This window comes from Chiloscyllium punctatum, chromosome 32 (assembly GCF_047496795.1).
Source record: "Chiloscyllium punctatum isolate Juve2018m chromosome 32, sChiPun1.3, whole genome shotgun sequence".
NCBI classification, from domain to species: Eukaryota; Metazoa; Chordata; class Chondrichthyes; order Orectolobiformes; family Hemiscylliidae; genus Chiloscyllium; species Chiloscyllium punctatum.
Genome location: NC_092770.1, coordinates 36,269,517 through 36,286,200, shown reverse-complemented (window position 1 = coordinate 36,286,200; position 16,684 = coordinate 36,269,517). Strand labels below are relative to the sequence as shown.

General features: G+C 40.1%; 1 protein-coding gene across 7 annotated transcripts in view; it reads right to left on the bottom strand.

Moving 5' to 3' along the window:
- immp2l (inner mitochondrial membrane peptidase subunit 2) overlaps positions 1 to 12,075 on the bottom strand; it is a 531,344-nt gene extending 519,269 nt beyond the window's left edge. The window contains exons 1-2 of one of the 7 annotated variants that reach the window (XM_072552094.1): positions 11,973 to 12,075; positions 1,185 to 1,316 (exon numbers count right to left, since the gene is read on the bottom strand). In XM_072552094.1, the coding sequence (XP_072408195.1) occupies positions 1,185 to 1,313 (129 nt within the window). In that variant the 5' untranslated portion in view covers positions 1,314 to 1,316; positions 11,973 to 12,075. Of the gene's footprint in view, positions 1 to 1,184; positions 1,317 to 4,067; positions 4,161 to 8,885; positions 8,906 to 11,516; positions 11,663 to 11,911 lie in introns of those variants that run through there. The other 6 variants (XM_072552096.1, XM_072552097.1, XM_072552091.1 and 3 more) reach the window with 6 other exon arrangements.
- Positions 12,076 to 16,684: the final 4,609 nt, after the last annotated feature.

The following is a 16,684-nucleotide window of genomic DNA, read 5'->3' as shown; positions in this document are numbered from 1 at the left end:
GTCCCTCCTCCCTACCTTTTATCTTAGCCTGCTGGATGCACTTTCCTCATTCCTGAAGAAGGGCTTATGCCCGAAACGTAGATTCTCCTGTTCCTTGGATGCTGCCTGACCTGCTGCGCTTTTCCAGCAACACATTTTCAGCATTTTAACAACTGAGTCGGGTACACAAAGAGTTTCCAGAAATACTGTGATTAAGCAATTATTCAGCATTTATGCACATGTGCATTTTTCAAACCAAATTGTTTTTTTCCATATTTTCACAAATTAAATTCATAATTAATAAAAGAAACAAAAGGATTACATTTTATTTGGCCTTGATTACTACAATTAATAGCCAATAATTCCTGGAGGAAAATAGGCATAATCAGTTGTTAAAAGTGGCTAAACAAGCTGTATTAGGCTGTATAAAGCTCTGGTTAGGCCCCATTTGGAGTACTGTGTCCAGTTTTGGTCCCCACACCTCAGGAAGGACATACTGGCACTGGAACGTGTCCAGCGGAGATTCACACGGATGATCCCTGGAATGACAGGTCTAGCATATGAGGAACGGCTGAGGATACTGGGGTTGTATTCATTGGAGTTTAGAAGATTAAGGGGAGATCTAATAGAGACGTACAAAATAATACATGGCTTTGAAAAGGTGGATGCTAGAAAATTGTTTCTGTTAGGCGAGGAGACTAGGACCCGTGGACACAGCCTTAGAATTAGAGGGGGTCATTTCAGAACGGAAATGCGGAGACATTTCTTCAGCCAGAGAGTGGTGGGCCTGTGGAATTCATTGCCACGGAGTGCAGTGGAAGCCGGGACGCTAAATGTCTTCAAGGCCGAGATTGATAGGTTCTTGTTGTCTAGAGGAATTAAGGGCTACGGGGAGAACGCTGGCAAGTGGAGCTGAAATGCGCATCAGCCATGATTGAATGGCGGAGTGGACTCGATGGGCCGAATGGCCTTACTTCCACTCCTATGTCTTATGGTCTTATGGTCTTATGGTCTTATTACAAAATTCCAATAATTGAAGTGTATTCAACTGTTGAACTTCTGCACTTGAAGCACGAGACCGAAATATACATTAATCACAATCACAATGAAATGACCAGTAGTTGTACAGAAGCAAATATGCTCAATTTCATCGTATGCTTACAGTTTGCCTCGTATGAGCACAAAGCAAAATTTGTCTACTGTACCTGCATTGATGCACCCTCCACTCTTGCGATGTATGCCACACGATCCAGAAATGTCACAGTAACAGGAACAGCGACAAAGAAACCACTAACAAATGCCTTGAGGTAACGCTTGCCAAAACTACGTGCCATTATCTGACAAAACAAAATTACAACATAAGTTCTCTGCAACATCACTCAAAACCTCTTTATTGCTGCTAGTCATGACATTGAATATATATTACAATACAAGCAGTCTTATGTTGTAATAATATGGAGAAATGTGAGTGGAAGTGATGATATGAGACAACAAAATAAAGAAACACCATAAATATTTAAAATACTTTGTAGTCAGCTCCCAGCTTATGACAGTGAATACAGTGTTCTCAATACAAAAACGTGCATCACCTTCCTGTCCACAACTCTCCCACACTATTATCCTCAGCAAGATCATCCCTCCCTTTCAATTCTTCAGAACTAGCATCTTCCCAGAATTTCCACATGCCCTACATACAGCAAGAATTCTTAACTTCCCGGTTATCGAAAAGGCCCTCCCACCTTCTTGCAAAAAAGCGATGCCACTATTAAAATCTTACTGTCACCTAGCTCATTTGTATTTATACATGCATGCTTGAAATCTGCTACTGTACAGATTTATGTTTCACCAGTGTATCTGGGAAACAATAATGCCCAAATACCACTTGGTTGTTGCTGCTCATTACCTCCCTGGCACTGGGAATAAGCAAAAACTACTCTCTTACTTAGGGTCCCCGGACCTTTTTTTCTCCAGAACGGAGTTACCTTTACTTCCAGGCTCTAGACACCCCTTATCTCCCACATTTGCAAAACAATGGCCGTTCCTCCTTCCGTAGTCCTAAACAATAGGCATCTGCCTTCAATCAGTTGTCTACCATTTTGTCTAATACCTTTGGTGCAAGTGAGTCAGGAGATCCTACAATACAGTGGCAGTGACCCTGCCACTGGACCAAAGAATCCTGCGTTCAAGTCCAACCTCCAGAGGTGTGTAATAACATCTCTGAACAGGTTGATTAGAAAATATCTTGCAACAAGAACAGATTGAGAGCACAATTTTTTTAAAAGATGCACCACAACACAAAACAAGCAACCTGAACATGTTACTACAGGTTATATGTGCAAGCCAGATTGCAAATGTCCATTTACAGTTACACTTTCTGTCAAGTTTTTGAGAAAAAAATAGAACATCACAATTAGTTCTGTTGATTTTATCCAACTTCCAGAATGACAACTATTTTATAAATACCTGATTGGATGTAGAAAAATATAACTTGGAATAGAAAATAACCCCTAAATAACATTATCACTAGTTTATTGCAACTGAGGTTTTAGGTTCTTCTCATCACACAGCTACAGATTTATTCAAATAAAATGTAGTTAAATGTTTTCACTGAGACTATTAAGGAGCTAATTACAGTGTACAAGGTTTTCCTGAGACAAAAATGAGCAAATTCATTACTTGCTAGCTCAAGAAAAGTAACAAAAGCACAATGCCAAGCAGAAGGCCTTTGTGTAGTTTCGTTGGTCCACATTTATTCAAAGTTATAAAGGACAATGTGCAATACAAAAGGGAGAAAAAAGAATATGTAATTTAGAATCATTTGAATGCCCTAAAGTTGTAAGGATTTCAGATGAGACCAGAGTCAGTCAATTTATTTCTGTGACTGTCAGCAGGAGAGAATATTAGTTATCTTTTAAGTTCTTGGTGTTTCCATCCAGTCAGTGATGTCAGCAATTTTTTTTTAACAGGCAGAGAGAAAGTGAGTTTGCTAGTCAGTCTTAGTTCTGCAATCAAAATTTGTCTCTTTGCTGGTGTTTTGCTTGTTTCTTAGCCACTCCCAATCTTCAGGCTTATTGTCATCTTTTGCAATAGTATAGCTTCTTCTTTTAATCTAATATTTTCATTAACTTCCCTCGTGACCTTTCTTGATGAGATTTTTTGTTTATTTTTAAATGTATGTTTGATAAACATTTTGAATTGCTCTTTAAATTATTATTTATCACCGTACACTTTAGTAAACCTTCGGTATTTCTATATTCATTCCTGTGTAATTGAATCTGTTTTAAGATTCTTATCACAACTGGGCTATGTCACTTTCAAACTTATAATGGAATTCAATCATATTATGTTTTCACAGAGGATCTTTTATGATGAGATAACTAAACATGTCTCACCACATAATATTAGGATCTGGAATAGATTTACCCCTAGTTACTTCCACAAACATATTGTGCAGAAAACTGGTATGATAGCATTTTGGAATCTCATTTGCCAAATTACCTTTGCCAATTTGCTTGGTTCAATCTACAGAAAGATTGATGAATTTACTGTTTTACCAAAAGATTGCTACACTGACTTTATCACAAGCTTCAAGTTTTTTATTTGCTTAATTCTCTGTCCAACTACATAACTACAGTTGGAATCTAGCTCTACTTATTCCTAATCTCTTCACTTACTAGTTTTATTTCTTGATCTTCTGACCCAAGATCCTTTCTCACTACTGGCCCCCAAGAAATCTTTTCCAATTGGGGTTGCTCCTCTTTTGTTTCATTCTGCCTTTTCAAAATGAAGTGTATCCTTGCATATTTACTTCTCAACCAGCCTTGCCAAGTAACTATACATTTGTAATGGCAATTAGATCAAAACAACTCGTCTTGATTTTGTGTGTCTAGCTCTTATGAATATATCTCACATTCAGATAAACATAGAGGTTTTTCCATAAGGCAGGTGAAAGATGTGCTTACATCTGTTTCCATGGCTTTTTTTTTACCAGAAGAGATCAGTGGCCTGCCACCAACATTCAGTTAAAAGGTTTTTATTTTTATTTACTACTATGCATTCCATGACCTTACTTGCTAACAAACTATTACCATTAAATTTCTTGTCCATTCTTTTTCCACTCAGTGTGCTTTAGCTGAGGGGTAACCTTTTTCACACAGAGGGTGGAGAGGATATGAAATGATCTGCCAAAGGAAATAGGAGATGCAGGTACAGTTACAACATCTAAAAGACATTTGGAGAGGTAGATAGGAAAGTTTAGAGGATTATAGGCCAAATGCAGGCAAATGAAACTAGCTTGGGAAATCTAGTGGGCATGAATGAGTTCGACTGAAAGGTCTGTTTCAATATTGTAAAATTCTATGACTCTAAGTCACTGCACATCTATATTGCCTTGACTTTTCTCCTTGGATTTCTAAATCTCCTTTCACCTGATTCTTCCCTCACTTGAGTTTAAATTAATAAACAGCCCTAATGAAAGGTTAGTGACTTAAAACTTTAAAGGATTGAAATACTGCCAGATCTGCTGAGTATTGTGAGCATTTTCAATTTTTATCTTAACTAGTTTGCAGTTTTACAGATTAAAGTCAAATTCTCAATGCTAATCTGAAGTACAGCATGATAAATACTTAGCAGATATATCCTTTTTGTTCTTTTTGTTCACAGCCTCATTGGGATAATTGACATTGTATTAATTCAATGGCTTTCTTCAAACCTTTCTCAGTCCACATCTCAATACTATCCTCCATTCATTTTTTTTCTAAGTCTGTTTTATACTTCTTTCTTCTTTAGTTCTTCTGCTTTTACCCTCAATCTCTTCTTCAACAGTTGCCAGGAGAAGGCCACTATGTCTTTGTTTCCAATGTGCATACGTGATGATTTTTCTCTACTTAAACATTCGCAAGCACTTTGGTTTATAAAATTCTAACTTTAATCTAATCCACTCATTTGTCTTTCTGTCCATGCACCTGATTCTCAGTATTCTCCAACATAATCACATTTCAAAAGCTGTTATTCTCCTCTTTCTTCAGAATTCAACTCTGGCATCTAAGGAGTGCAATATGTGACTTTACTAGAGAAATCTCACTTACACAATATTCCTCACTTTAGCACTCAGTTTACAAAATCTCTATTCCTGCAATTTCACATTCTGTGTGGTAACAAATAACTGCATTGTTGTGGGGGGATAGAGCAAATTATAATCTGTATCTGAACAATGTGCCTAGGCTGTAAGTGCTCAGTTGTAACAATGAGCATTAAAATTATTTGCTGCATTGATATCAATTGTATGCTGATGATACAAACTGTTTAAAATACAAAATTTAAACACAAGCTGATAGCATAGCAATAAGGATAGCATTTGCTTGAGACAAAAAGTGGTGGTACATACAAATGAAATGCTGAAAATACAGGAATAATGCAGTGTAAATTAATGTCATCCACAGTAACATTGTACTATTATGAATTTAAAGATATATCATAAACATAGTTTTCTTAAGTAAATAAACAAGATCAACCTTCCAAGTGGGTCCTTGTGATGGCTTTCTCACTATGAGACTGTGCAACTGACAAGCTGGATCCTGTAAAGGCTATACTATGGAACTCTAGGACAAATAGATGGGTAATAACCTTTACAGAAACCCTGCAGCGGTTTGATCAGCCACAATCTAACTGAATGGTGGTGGAAGCTCAATGAGCTGAATGGCCAGCTTCTTTCCTATGTATGATTAGGTATTTGCCATCTGTGATAGATCTTACTTCTAAATCTAAAAATCATTTCTTAGTTCTTCAACACTTTTGAAAAGAAGAATTGGCACTTGTCTCTCATTACTGTTCTACCATGACTTTTAAAAAGCTCTGATATAGAAGCTTCTTTTGAACTTCTTTGTAATAGAAGGCGACCTCAGTTCTTCAGTTATTATTGCCTCAATAGCGAGTCAGAAGGAGCAAGATCAGCATTACTGGCAAGTAATTCAGTGTTCTACTCAATTTCTTCAGATGTTCAGCTCATTGCAGTCAAACTAGTCAGAATATCAGATGTAAATTCCACCCCCCCCCCCCCCCCCCGCCGAAGCATGTTATAGTATCAAATGTATGGTCCAGCTTTATTTTGCTTTCCAGACCTGCACATTGTGATTCCAGAAAGTGATTTTTGGACTGTATATTTAAAGATGAACTGACTGCATTTAACAAAAACTGACAATTTAAAAGATTCTGCTGTGCTTGTCATTTACATACAATTATAATTTTGGTAATATGATCTGTGTATGAAATGCTGACCATTTTTAAACTTTTGTCACTGTTATTCATATCTATAGTTCCATCAAATATATCAATATTGGTGGATTTACTGAATAACAAAGTGATCTCATACTATTTCCTACAAGAATGAAGCTTTCTTTCTCAGATTGTGGTTCAAAATAGGTGATCTGTGTGGAAAATCCCAAATAAACTATAAAAGATGGAATTTGTCTTAACTGAAACGCAGTTGCAATTATTTAGCATGAGTCACATTCTCAAGCTGTTCTGAAAAGCTTCATAGTTGATTGAAGTGCAGCACTGTTGGTATGTAGACAATTTGCAGACAAATCCCACAGCAATAGATAACAAAGTTATTTATTTAAAAGATGTCAAATGTTGTTCAGGACATTGAAAAACAGCATAAGAATTTGCCCTAAGAGTATACAGGTAATAGGATCATTTACATCCACCAACTCAGGGAGGTTTAAAATTAAATCCAAAAGACTTCAAAAAGTGCAGCACTCCATCAGATCTATGCTGCAGCATCAACCTAAATTTTGCATTTAAGACCTGCAAGTAGCCTGGAACCCACATTTTGCAAAATAAAGGCAAGATTACCACCAATCTGCAAACTTACACTATTGAAGATCATTGAATTTACCTTGACATGCTTATACTTAAAATACTAAGCAGTTTTATGTAGTCAGAGCAGACATTATGAACTTGCCCAATCGCTTAGCAAGTGCTATACCCTGCTGAGTTAGTAGATGCACTATAATTCATCTCAAGGATTTTCCTGTTCATATCTATTTAGAGTCATAGAGATGTACAGCATGGAAACAGACCTTTCGGTCCAACCCATCCATGCCGACCAGATATCCCAACCCAATCTAGTCCCACCTGCCAGCACCCAGACAATATCCCTCCAAACCCTTCCTATTCATATACCCATCCAAATGTCTCTTAAATGTTGCAATTGTACCAGCCTCCACCACATCCTCTGGCAGCTCATTCCATACACGTACCACCCTCTGCGTGAAAAGGTTGCCCCTTAGGTCTTTTTTATATCTTTCCCCTCTCACCCTAAACCTATGCCCTCTAGTTCTGGACTCCCCGACCCCAAGGAAAAGACTCTGCCTATTCATCCTATCCATGCCCCTCATACCTGATGCAAATTCTTAAACAAAATCATATTATCTGTGCACTTTTTCTTCCTCATGGTTTCTGCAGCATTCAGTACAGCTCATGATCAAGCCATCAGCCTTCTATGCTAACTTACTTTTGTCTGGATCCGTCGGGTTGTCCTTGCCGACAACTGTTCCTCTGTGTCTTAATTCAATCAACAAAATTACTCTATCTCTAATGTCATTACCTCTATGATGTGCCAAACTTCAATACTGCTAGATTACTTCAACATAAAGTAAAAGTCACCATAGTCCCAGAGGACCATAGGCTGCTCTCTTGTTCGGGTGAGATGACTGGTGTTGGTTTACCCTGATTGCCTCAGGCAAAAGGGAGACCTTCAAGGTGAGCTCAGGCAATGTGGAAACTGAACCTGTGCTGTTGGTGTCACTCTGCATCACAAACCAGTCACCTAGACAACTGAATTAACTGCCCTCCCACAAAGTCATGGATGAATCTCAAATGACCAGAGCTCAAAATTAGGAAACAGCAAAGCCATATTCTTCAACTCCTGCTGGAATTTTTTTTTTGCCACTGATCGCATTGCCCATTGCTCAGCCTTAATTAGACTGCTTGCATTTTTCTGTTGCATTCAACCTTGCAACAGAAGATTGAAAACGTTTTCAATCACATATCCTATCTGTCACTACTATATTCACTATTGCAGCCTTTCTACTGCCAAATCCCTTATACACGCTTGCTACCTCCATACTCAATTGTTATAGAGTCACAGAGATGTACAGCACAAAAACAGACCTTTCGGTCCAACTCGTCCAGGCCGACCAGATATCCCAACCCAATCTAGTCCCATTTGACAGCACTTGGCCCATATCCCTCTAAACCCTTTCTATTCATGTACCCGTCCAGATGCCTTTTAAATGTTGTAATTGTACCAGCCTCCACCACTTCCTGTGGCAGCTCGTTCCATACACATACCACCCTTAGGTCCCTTTTAAAACTTTCCCCTCTCACCCTAAACCTATGCCCTCTAGTTCTGGACTCCCCCACCCCAGAAAAAAGACCATTGTTCTTAAGTTCCATGTTCCAAAGGAGTCATATTAGCCTTGTAACATTAACTTTGTTTCTCTCTCCGCAGATGCTGCCAGGACCAAGTTCCTCCAGCACTTTCTGTTTGTATTTTAAACCTGCATCTGCAGCATTTTGCTTTTGTGTCTAAAGCTCTCCTTGTTAAAAATATTTTAAAAAGAACAAATTTTGATTAGAACATGCTTTGAAGTAAAACACTTCATAAAAAATGTTTTAAATAAGGTATCGCAGAAACAAGAACAGAAATTGCTGGAAATGCTCAGCAGCTCTGGCAGCATCTATGGAAAGAAATCAGAGTTAATGATTCAGGTCGAGTGACTCTTCCTGAGAAGGTACCGCAGTTTGCTGGTTTGTACAGTTTTCAATCAAATCATTTTTGGCATTTAACTCCAAATCCAAAAGTAAAATTAGGAATTGGAAAGAGATCGGTCTCTCCTAACCTAGTTCTCCATGGATATGGATACACAATTCAAATGTGTCCACATGGAGTATATTTGTACAAAAGTTGTGGAAGTATTCCTGGAGGTTTCATCATTAAAGTTGCCATCTCAAACAATCCTCCTTTGTCAGTCTTCTTTCCTCATGGCCAATAAGGTTTACGGGAAAATGAAAAGAAAGTACACATCCTTTAATGTGACTACTTTGTTTTTAATTTACTATTCACAGTAACACCATGAAAATTAAGCTTGAATTATTGAAGATTCCAAATCAAGCGAGAATCTGTCACTGGTGAATTATAACCTATTTTCTCAATTGCATGCTTTGATCCAGTTAAACTCTGAGTTTTTGATCCCCCACACTCTCCATCACAAAGAGCTGCTACTTCTAACTCCATAATATCACTTGCCTCTATTTCAGTCCATTTTTATCCTGACCAAAAAAATCTTGGTGGCCTTCCAATTGCCACCCTCAATGTACTTCAGCTATCTAAATCTCTGCTGCATATATCCTTATCTATACTGGGCGCCATTCTCCATTCACTCCAGTCTATGGTAATCTACACTGTCTCTCAGTTCCCCAAATCCCCAATTTTAAAAGTCTTGACCTTGTCTTTCATTTCAAATGTTTCTACTCAATAACCATCCAAACATATCATGCTCAAATTCCAATTTCTTGTGCATCACCCTTAAAATGACAATTGTGAGATGTCTTCAGCCATATAAGTCCCAACCCAAATTCCCTCCTTTAAATCAATTCATAGCATTAGCCCTTCCTAATCTTCTTTGGCTCAACATTCATATTTTTCCCCTTGTCTTTATAAACCACTTGGCATTTTTTTTCTGTACTGAAAATGTAATTATACAGATGCAGCAAATTATGAGGGCAAAGCTTACTGTTGGTAGTTGAGAAAACAAGACCAAGGCTGACTATTGTATCATTTTTACATAGTGTTACCACTTAAAAGCTCTGTAAACTTTTAGCAAAACAAAAATAAGAGGATAAAGCATTCATTATTCATCCTTTTCACTACACCACATTGCCAGAGCCAACCAATGGTGACAATCTGGCAGTGGAAAATGGAGAACAGACAATGGCAACGATGCACTAAATTTCAACTGAAATTACAACTTTGCAATGGACAATACAGCATAACTATCTTCACCTACCAACAAAATTCCTTAAGACGACAGAAATATAAAAGATTTAGATGGTCAAGTTATGCCTTCAGCCCAGTTTTAGCACTCAAAATGCTGCATTCTACTTGTAACTGTACAATCTATCAGAATGAGATTGTTTTAAAGTTTTTATTTTTGTATATGGTATTCGCATATTATCTAGATCTTAACTTTTTCTGCAGGTGTTGATGCAGAGATGATAAGAAAAATAAAAGACTGAAAGTTTAGATATTGGGTTTAACATAAATATAATTTAATCCGCAGAAACACAATGTCATATACACTATTGCTCCCAATTTTTCAACTGACCCTAAACTAATAAAAGCCCACAGACGTTGCTGAAGCACTGACCTGTCATATTGTCACTATTGGGAGAGGGTGGGGAAATAGAAACTAATTGAAGCGTTGACAGAGGGAAGGGGGAGACAATAGCAGGAGAGAGTACAAGGGGGAAGATGACGTGTAAACTACAGGAGGTAGCAGACCTGCGAAAACATAGGAAGATGAGGGTGGAGATGATGGGCACAGGAGCAGGGGAGGAGAGAGCGTGAGGGAGATGATTTGTGGGGTTGGGAGGGGGGAGAATTGCAAAGAGATCTTGATCAATGGGATCAATGGGCTGAAGAGTGACAATTGTATTTGGATAAATATGAGGTATTGCAATTTGGTAAAAGAAACAAGGGCAGGACTTGTTGATTAAAATAAGGGCCTTGGGTCAGGTACATAATTCTTTGAAGTTTGTGTTACGTATAGATAGGGTGGTGAAAGTGGCATTTAGCACACTTTCCTTCATGGCTCAGACCTCTTGAGTACAGGGCAACTCAATTATCTGAACGACATGGGCAGAGTGTAGTTTGTTCTGATAACTGAATGTTCGGATAACACAGTTTACCCAGGCATCGGGACCTTGAGATCTTGTTCGGATTATCCAAACTTCGGATAATCGGTGTTGTTCTGTATAGGTGTTGGGGCGTTATGTTGATGTGATATAAGACGTTGATGAGGACTCTTCTGGAAGGGGGGGGGGGGGTGAAGGGACATTGTGGGTGTGAGGGGGAGGAGCTGAGATGCGGATTCAGTTCCGCGGAAATAAAAGCAAAATACTGCGGAATTTTGGAAATGTGAGATAAATGGAAAAGTTGCTGGAGAAACTCAGCATCTGCAGGCAGAGAGTGAATTAATTAATGTTTGGAGTGTGGATTAGATGCTGTCCGAGCTTCCCCCACCCCATTCCCGAGCTGAAGCAGCTGCTCTCGAGCGGCAGTCAGTGTGAGGACCAACGGCCGCTTCTCAGCGTTGGCCCGAGCTCGGGCTGGAGCCGGAGCCGGAGCCGGAGCCGGAGCCTCGCCGCCTCCGGGAACCCAAGTCCGTCAGAGGCTGCAGCATCACAGACAGGCGGCCCCCCCTCACCCAGAGACAACTTCTAAACCAATCGTTTCCGGAGCCGCGAGTTACCGTTTGTTCACCAAGTCCCGAGTCCGACACAGGGCCCCGGGAAACCCCGCGCACCTCACGGTGCCGTCACTTCCTCCGGACCGGATCGGACCGGCCTGGCGCCGAGCCCTGCGGCTCCTCCGGGATCCGGAGACCGGGCCCTGCGCCGCTCTTCCCCCCCCCCCCCCCCCCCCCCCGAGAGACCGGGCCCTGCGCTTCCTCTGGGACCCGGAGACAGGATCCTGCGCCTCTCTCCCCCCGGGACCCGGAGTCCAACATTCACCCCCCCCCCCCCCCCCCCCCGCCAGTGGGAGACCGATGCCGGGCCCAACGGCACCATCCGAGACACCGGGCCTTGCGCGTCACCCACGACCAGGATTCCCCACCCAACCTCGAGTGTCTGTCTGCCCGCCCACCCCATCACACTTCTGAAACATTACTCTCCACAGATGATGCCAGGCCATGTTGAATATTTACACATTCAGTTGATTTTAGTTCAGATTCCCATAATCTGTTGCATTTTGCTCCCCCATCCCTGGAGTTGGACTACTTAGTGATTGTGAAATGTTACGACTGGGACAGTGATAATCCCAATGGAACAAGCTGCCGGTGGAAATTGTGAGGTGCTCTTAGGATAACACTCAGATATACTGTTGGCCTGGCTATGAGGTGAATGGCTGTGCAGTGTCAAATGGTAAATTACATGACTATGGCAAGGCACGAGTCATAGTAGCATTTCTATGTCAAACATCCATTCCCTCTTTTTCAAAATATTTGCATGTATTATCATTCACATTGTGAGTTATCCACATTACCTGTTATGCACACAGCTCTTCTCATGCATTAGCAGTTCTCATCTCTCTCTGAAGATGCATTGTATTTGTAGTTTTTAAATTGTGCAGATCTCTTAATGTTCATCTTTGTAACACGTCTTCACCTACTGTTTTAATCCCAAATTAGAGATGCCACTGTACCTTTTGTTTCATTTCTATTGTTGGAGAGGTGTGAATCTCTGGGACTGATGGTTGATCTGTACTCAGTACAGATGACGATTTAACAACTTCCAGATTGATTTTCCACTGGTGGAAGCCAGTTTCTCCAGTTGTCTGTAAGCATCCAAGGTTGTGACAATATCTGTGGTCATTCTCTTCCAACCATATGTGATCAAGATGACTGTTACTCTATATAGATCCAGTTACCACTTGAGTTGTCTCTTAGTGCTCAAGTCTTGCTTTCTTTTATTTCATATTGATGTTGCCACTCACGCCTGTTACTGCTTTTTGCTATTCAAAGAGTAGTTTGGATAAGGTACGGCATTAGGCTTTGAACTGAATAAATTTCCATGCATTTCTTCAATTTGCAATATGTCACAGAATATTGTGCCATGAACTGCAGAACAAGCCTAGAGAAGTAAAATCATGTACGTTAGGATGTCTTCCTGAAGAATATAATTTTAAGCAGATAACAGTGTAAGATCAATTCAGCATCTGCCAAGTAGAGCTCCAGCTGCCAAAATGGCCAGACTAGAAGGCAGAATCAAATAACTAGAAAAGAAGATCGAGTCAAGCAAGTAACAACTTCTACAGAATAGATTAACAGTATAGGAGTAGTGAAACATCCTGGATAGCTGAGAATAGTCACTTACCCAAAGAATTGAACTAAAGTTTAGAAGAGACCTCATTACACCTTGCCAATCATTGAAGGAATTTTGCTACACGTTTCTTTGTAAAAGTCTTCACAATCCTAGAAGTGAAGGATGGTTACTGGCAAGAGAAGCTCACTGAAAGCAGCAGTTTTCTAACTACATTCTGGACAATGATCAAGAGATAGCTAATTGCACGCACCATTTGGTATTTCTGCGACTCCAGAAAGAGTCAACATAGAAGATGGTTAACAAGATGGTTAACGATCTTCCTGGAGTAGAAATTATTGTGGATGATCAGATAGTTTATGGGTGCAGAGAGACATTGCCAGAAGCTGTTTCTGACAATGATCTGCAGTGCAATTAACAATGTCTGAAGTTGAGTGCATACATCATGTACTGAGATCCTGGAAAACTGAGAGCTTCAGCGATGCAGCAACCAACAGACTTAGAAGCAAGGCAATGATTTGGTTTTGTCATCTACTTCACAAAATTCTTGCTCAACTTATCATCAGACTGTGAACCGTTATATCAACTCTCTGCAAAGAATGCATAATGGTATTAGGCACAGAGCAAGAGCAATGATCACAGAAATCAAGCAACTAATGTTGATAGCATCAGTGCTGAAATATTATGAAATTAATTATAAGATCACCTTTCAGTGTGGCACCAGTGAGTCAGGAGCTGGAACAACCTTACTGCAACAGTAAAAACTATGCTAAGAGTGAGAAAGAGTGCCTGTGAAAATATTTGTTGATACCTTCTTGGAAGGGACAAAGTTTAGTCCAACCACAGACTATTTCAAAGCATTTTCCTCAAATCACTACTGTCTTTTCCAAAACATCTGCAATAAATATTAGGCAAAAGTGAGGACTGCAGATGCTAGATATCAGAGTCTAGATTAGAGTGGTGCTGGAAAAGCACAGCAGGTCAGGCAGCATCCGAGGAGCAGGAAAATCGACGTTTTGGGCAAAAGCCCTTTATCAGGAATGTTTCGTTCCTGGTGAAGGGCTTTTGCCCGATACGTCGATTTTCCTGCTCCTCGGATGCTGCCTGACCTGCTGTGCTTATCCAGCACCACTCCGATCGAGATGCACCACTCTAATCTAGACTGCAATAAATATTGGTCTGGTTACAGATATATTATCCAGCCACGAAACCCAAGCAAGGGAAATAATGTAGATTGCTGGCAGACTGTTAAGAGCAACACTCCATATAAAGAAAGTTGAGTATTGTATATGTGAAATCTTCCAGATCAAACTTGATGCAGCAGTTCAAATGCTCTAGAAGCTATTAACCCAGCAGAATTATTGAATTTGATGAACAAATGCCTTGCTGAAATCAAGTAAATTACCCATCAACATGGAACTCTCTCAAGGCTACAAGAACTAGTCATGAAATAATGGTCACAAGAGTGTACTGGATGTTTAAAGATGAATTGACAACCCAAGATGACATATTGTACATAGAAACAGTGTCATTTTCCCTAAACATTTGATAGCAGAGATAATAAAGTAAATCCATTCATACCACCAAGGGATAGAGTTGAGTCCAAGGAAGGCAAGAGAAGTGCTTTACTGGTCAAACATGAGAAATGGAATCTAGGACAAAATCACCCAATGAAGTGTTTGTAATGAGGACCAATATAAGCTACTGAATATTACGTCCTGGATAGATCATGGATGAAGCTTTGGAACCTTTTCACTCTCGCAAGAACTTGTCTGATAAGTGTAGACCACTATTAAAATCACAGGGCAAAATGTTACAGAGGTCTGAGTGATGTGGGCTATGTTGAGATGTGTGGGAGAATCTGAAACTTTCAGCAAGGTCCATCTCAAATCAAGAACATTTTGTGCTTTTCACAGGTGAACTGGCAAGATTCTTGCTTGGCAGCAGCAAGTTACCAATTAATGGGGATTAACACCTTGTTGTCAGCCCATCTTGCCTCATTAATATTCTGCTTGCAATCTTCTGAAACTTGGCCGACAAACAAAATGTCATGGAAACCTTCAGTGTACCTGGTGAAATCACCTTGCTGTTTGCTTCGAAGAACCTTTGTATTGGATGTCAGGGCATTCTCCAGTAAGAACTGGCCACATGCACTCTAAATTCACGGACATTGGCATCTGACATGTCAGCCTCTAAGAACCTTACAGCACAGCTCTGAGATATTGACAGGATTAATTTACATTTTAATGTGGCACTTTGTGTCACAACTATTTTTGCAATGCTGTAGCAAGGACATTGTGTTAGAGGGACACATAGCCAGCTCAGGGACTGGATCAGATTGCATCTTGAGGATCTTTGTTTGCTGTCATTGCAGACTGTCATTCTGAGCTGATCTGGATGCTTAGAGCATCCCTAACTGACCTTGTCTTGTTCGAAATTGCTCCCTTAGCCAGAGATAGCAGGCTCATATTACAGCGGTCTTTCCTTGTGCTGATGCAATGGAAGGAAGCTTGTTATGGTTGTGAGCAGGCTTCAGTCAAGTCAAAGAAGATAAATCAAGCAGAGCTTCAGGTACTAGTCAAGGGACTTGGACACCATCAGTCAACTGATCAGGATTTTCTCCTCATAAGTTGTGAAGAGCTGAATGTCGGGCAGCCCACAACCTGTCTTGACTCTTTGTGCCATACTGTGAGCTCTCCATATTAGTTGAGAGGTCTGAAAGTGAGTTCTTAACAACTATTTACCTCAAGCCGATATTTAATAGTCAATATAAACGTGGGGTTCCTATAGTCCTCCAAGATCAATCTTCTTGACAACAGCGTGAATAGGCCCCTAGTCACCTGCTCACCATGTAAGCTTGACACTGGCAAATAAAAACTATCCTGTGTAATAACGAGTACCTTGATCAAATCATCACTCATTGTATGTCGTAAAAACTCATGATAAGCACTATGTACGTAACATTTTCCCCTAGAAGATGTTTCAAACATTTGATCAACAGGTGAAGCTAGCTGTCTTGAGCTGTTACAATGCAGGAAATCCCCATGAGTGGTGGTTTACTCTAAAAATGGGTTGTTGTTTCAAGCCAAAATGACATTTTGCCCACCACACAAATGATATCTGTCTAGTGGCAATCGTTACCTATGTGTTGTACAACATATTGACCAAACATTTAATACAGTACGTATTACAGAGAACACTGCTTTCCCCACTCTGGACATGTACTTTTTCTTTTGTGTAATGTCTTCCAAAGCATTTACATCCTGAATTTTGTCCATAATATTTTTGCCCTTTAGGCCAGGAATGTACATCAGCACTGTCTTTTCTGTTATGAAAATGTTCTAGCTGCTCATTCAGGCCCTCGGTTTTTCTGCATGTGTCAATCACCTTCCTGAGAATAAGTTTCTTCTTTCTCATTGGACATGATCTCAGAGGAATCTGTTATGCCTAAGTCAATTCTGTTTATAATTAAATGAGTTTGTAGTTGTCCCACCCCAAGCTCTTCAACCATTATTGAGCAAAGCTCCAAGACTGAAGAGGATCCAGCCTCTGCACTGATTTGACAGGACAGCCCAGACTGAGCACAGCCAAGCCCCAG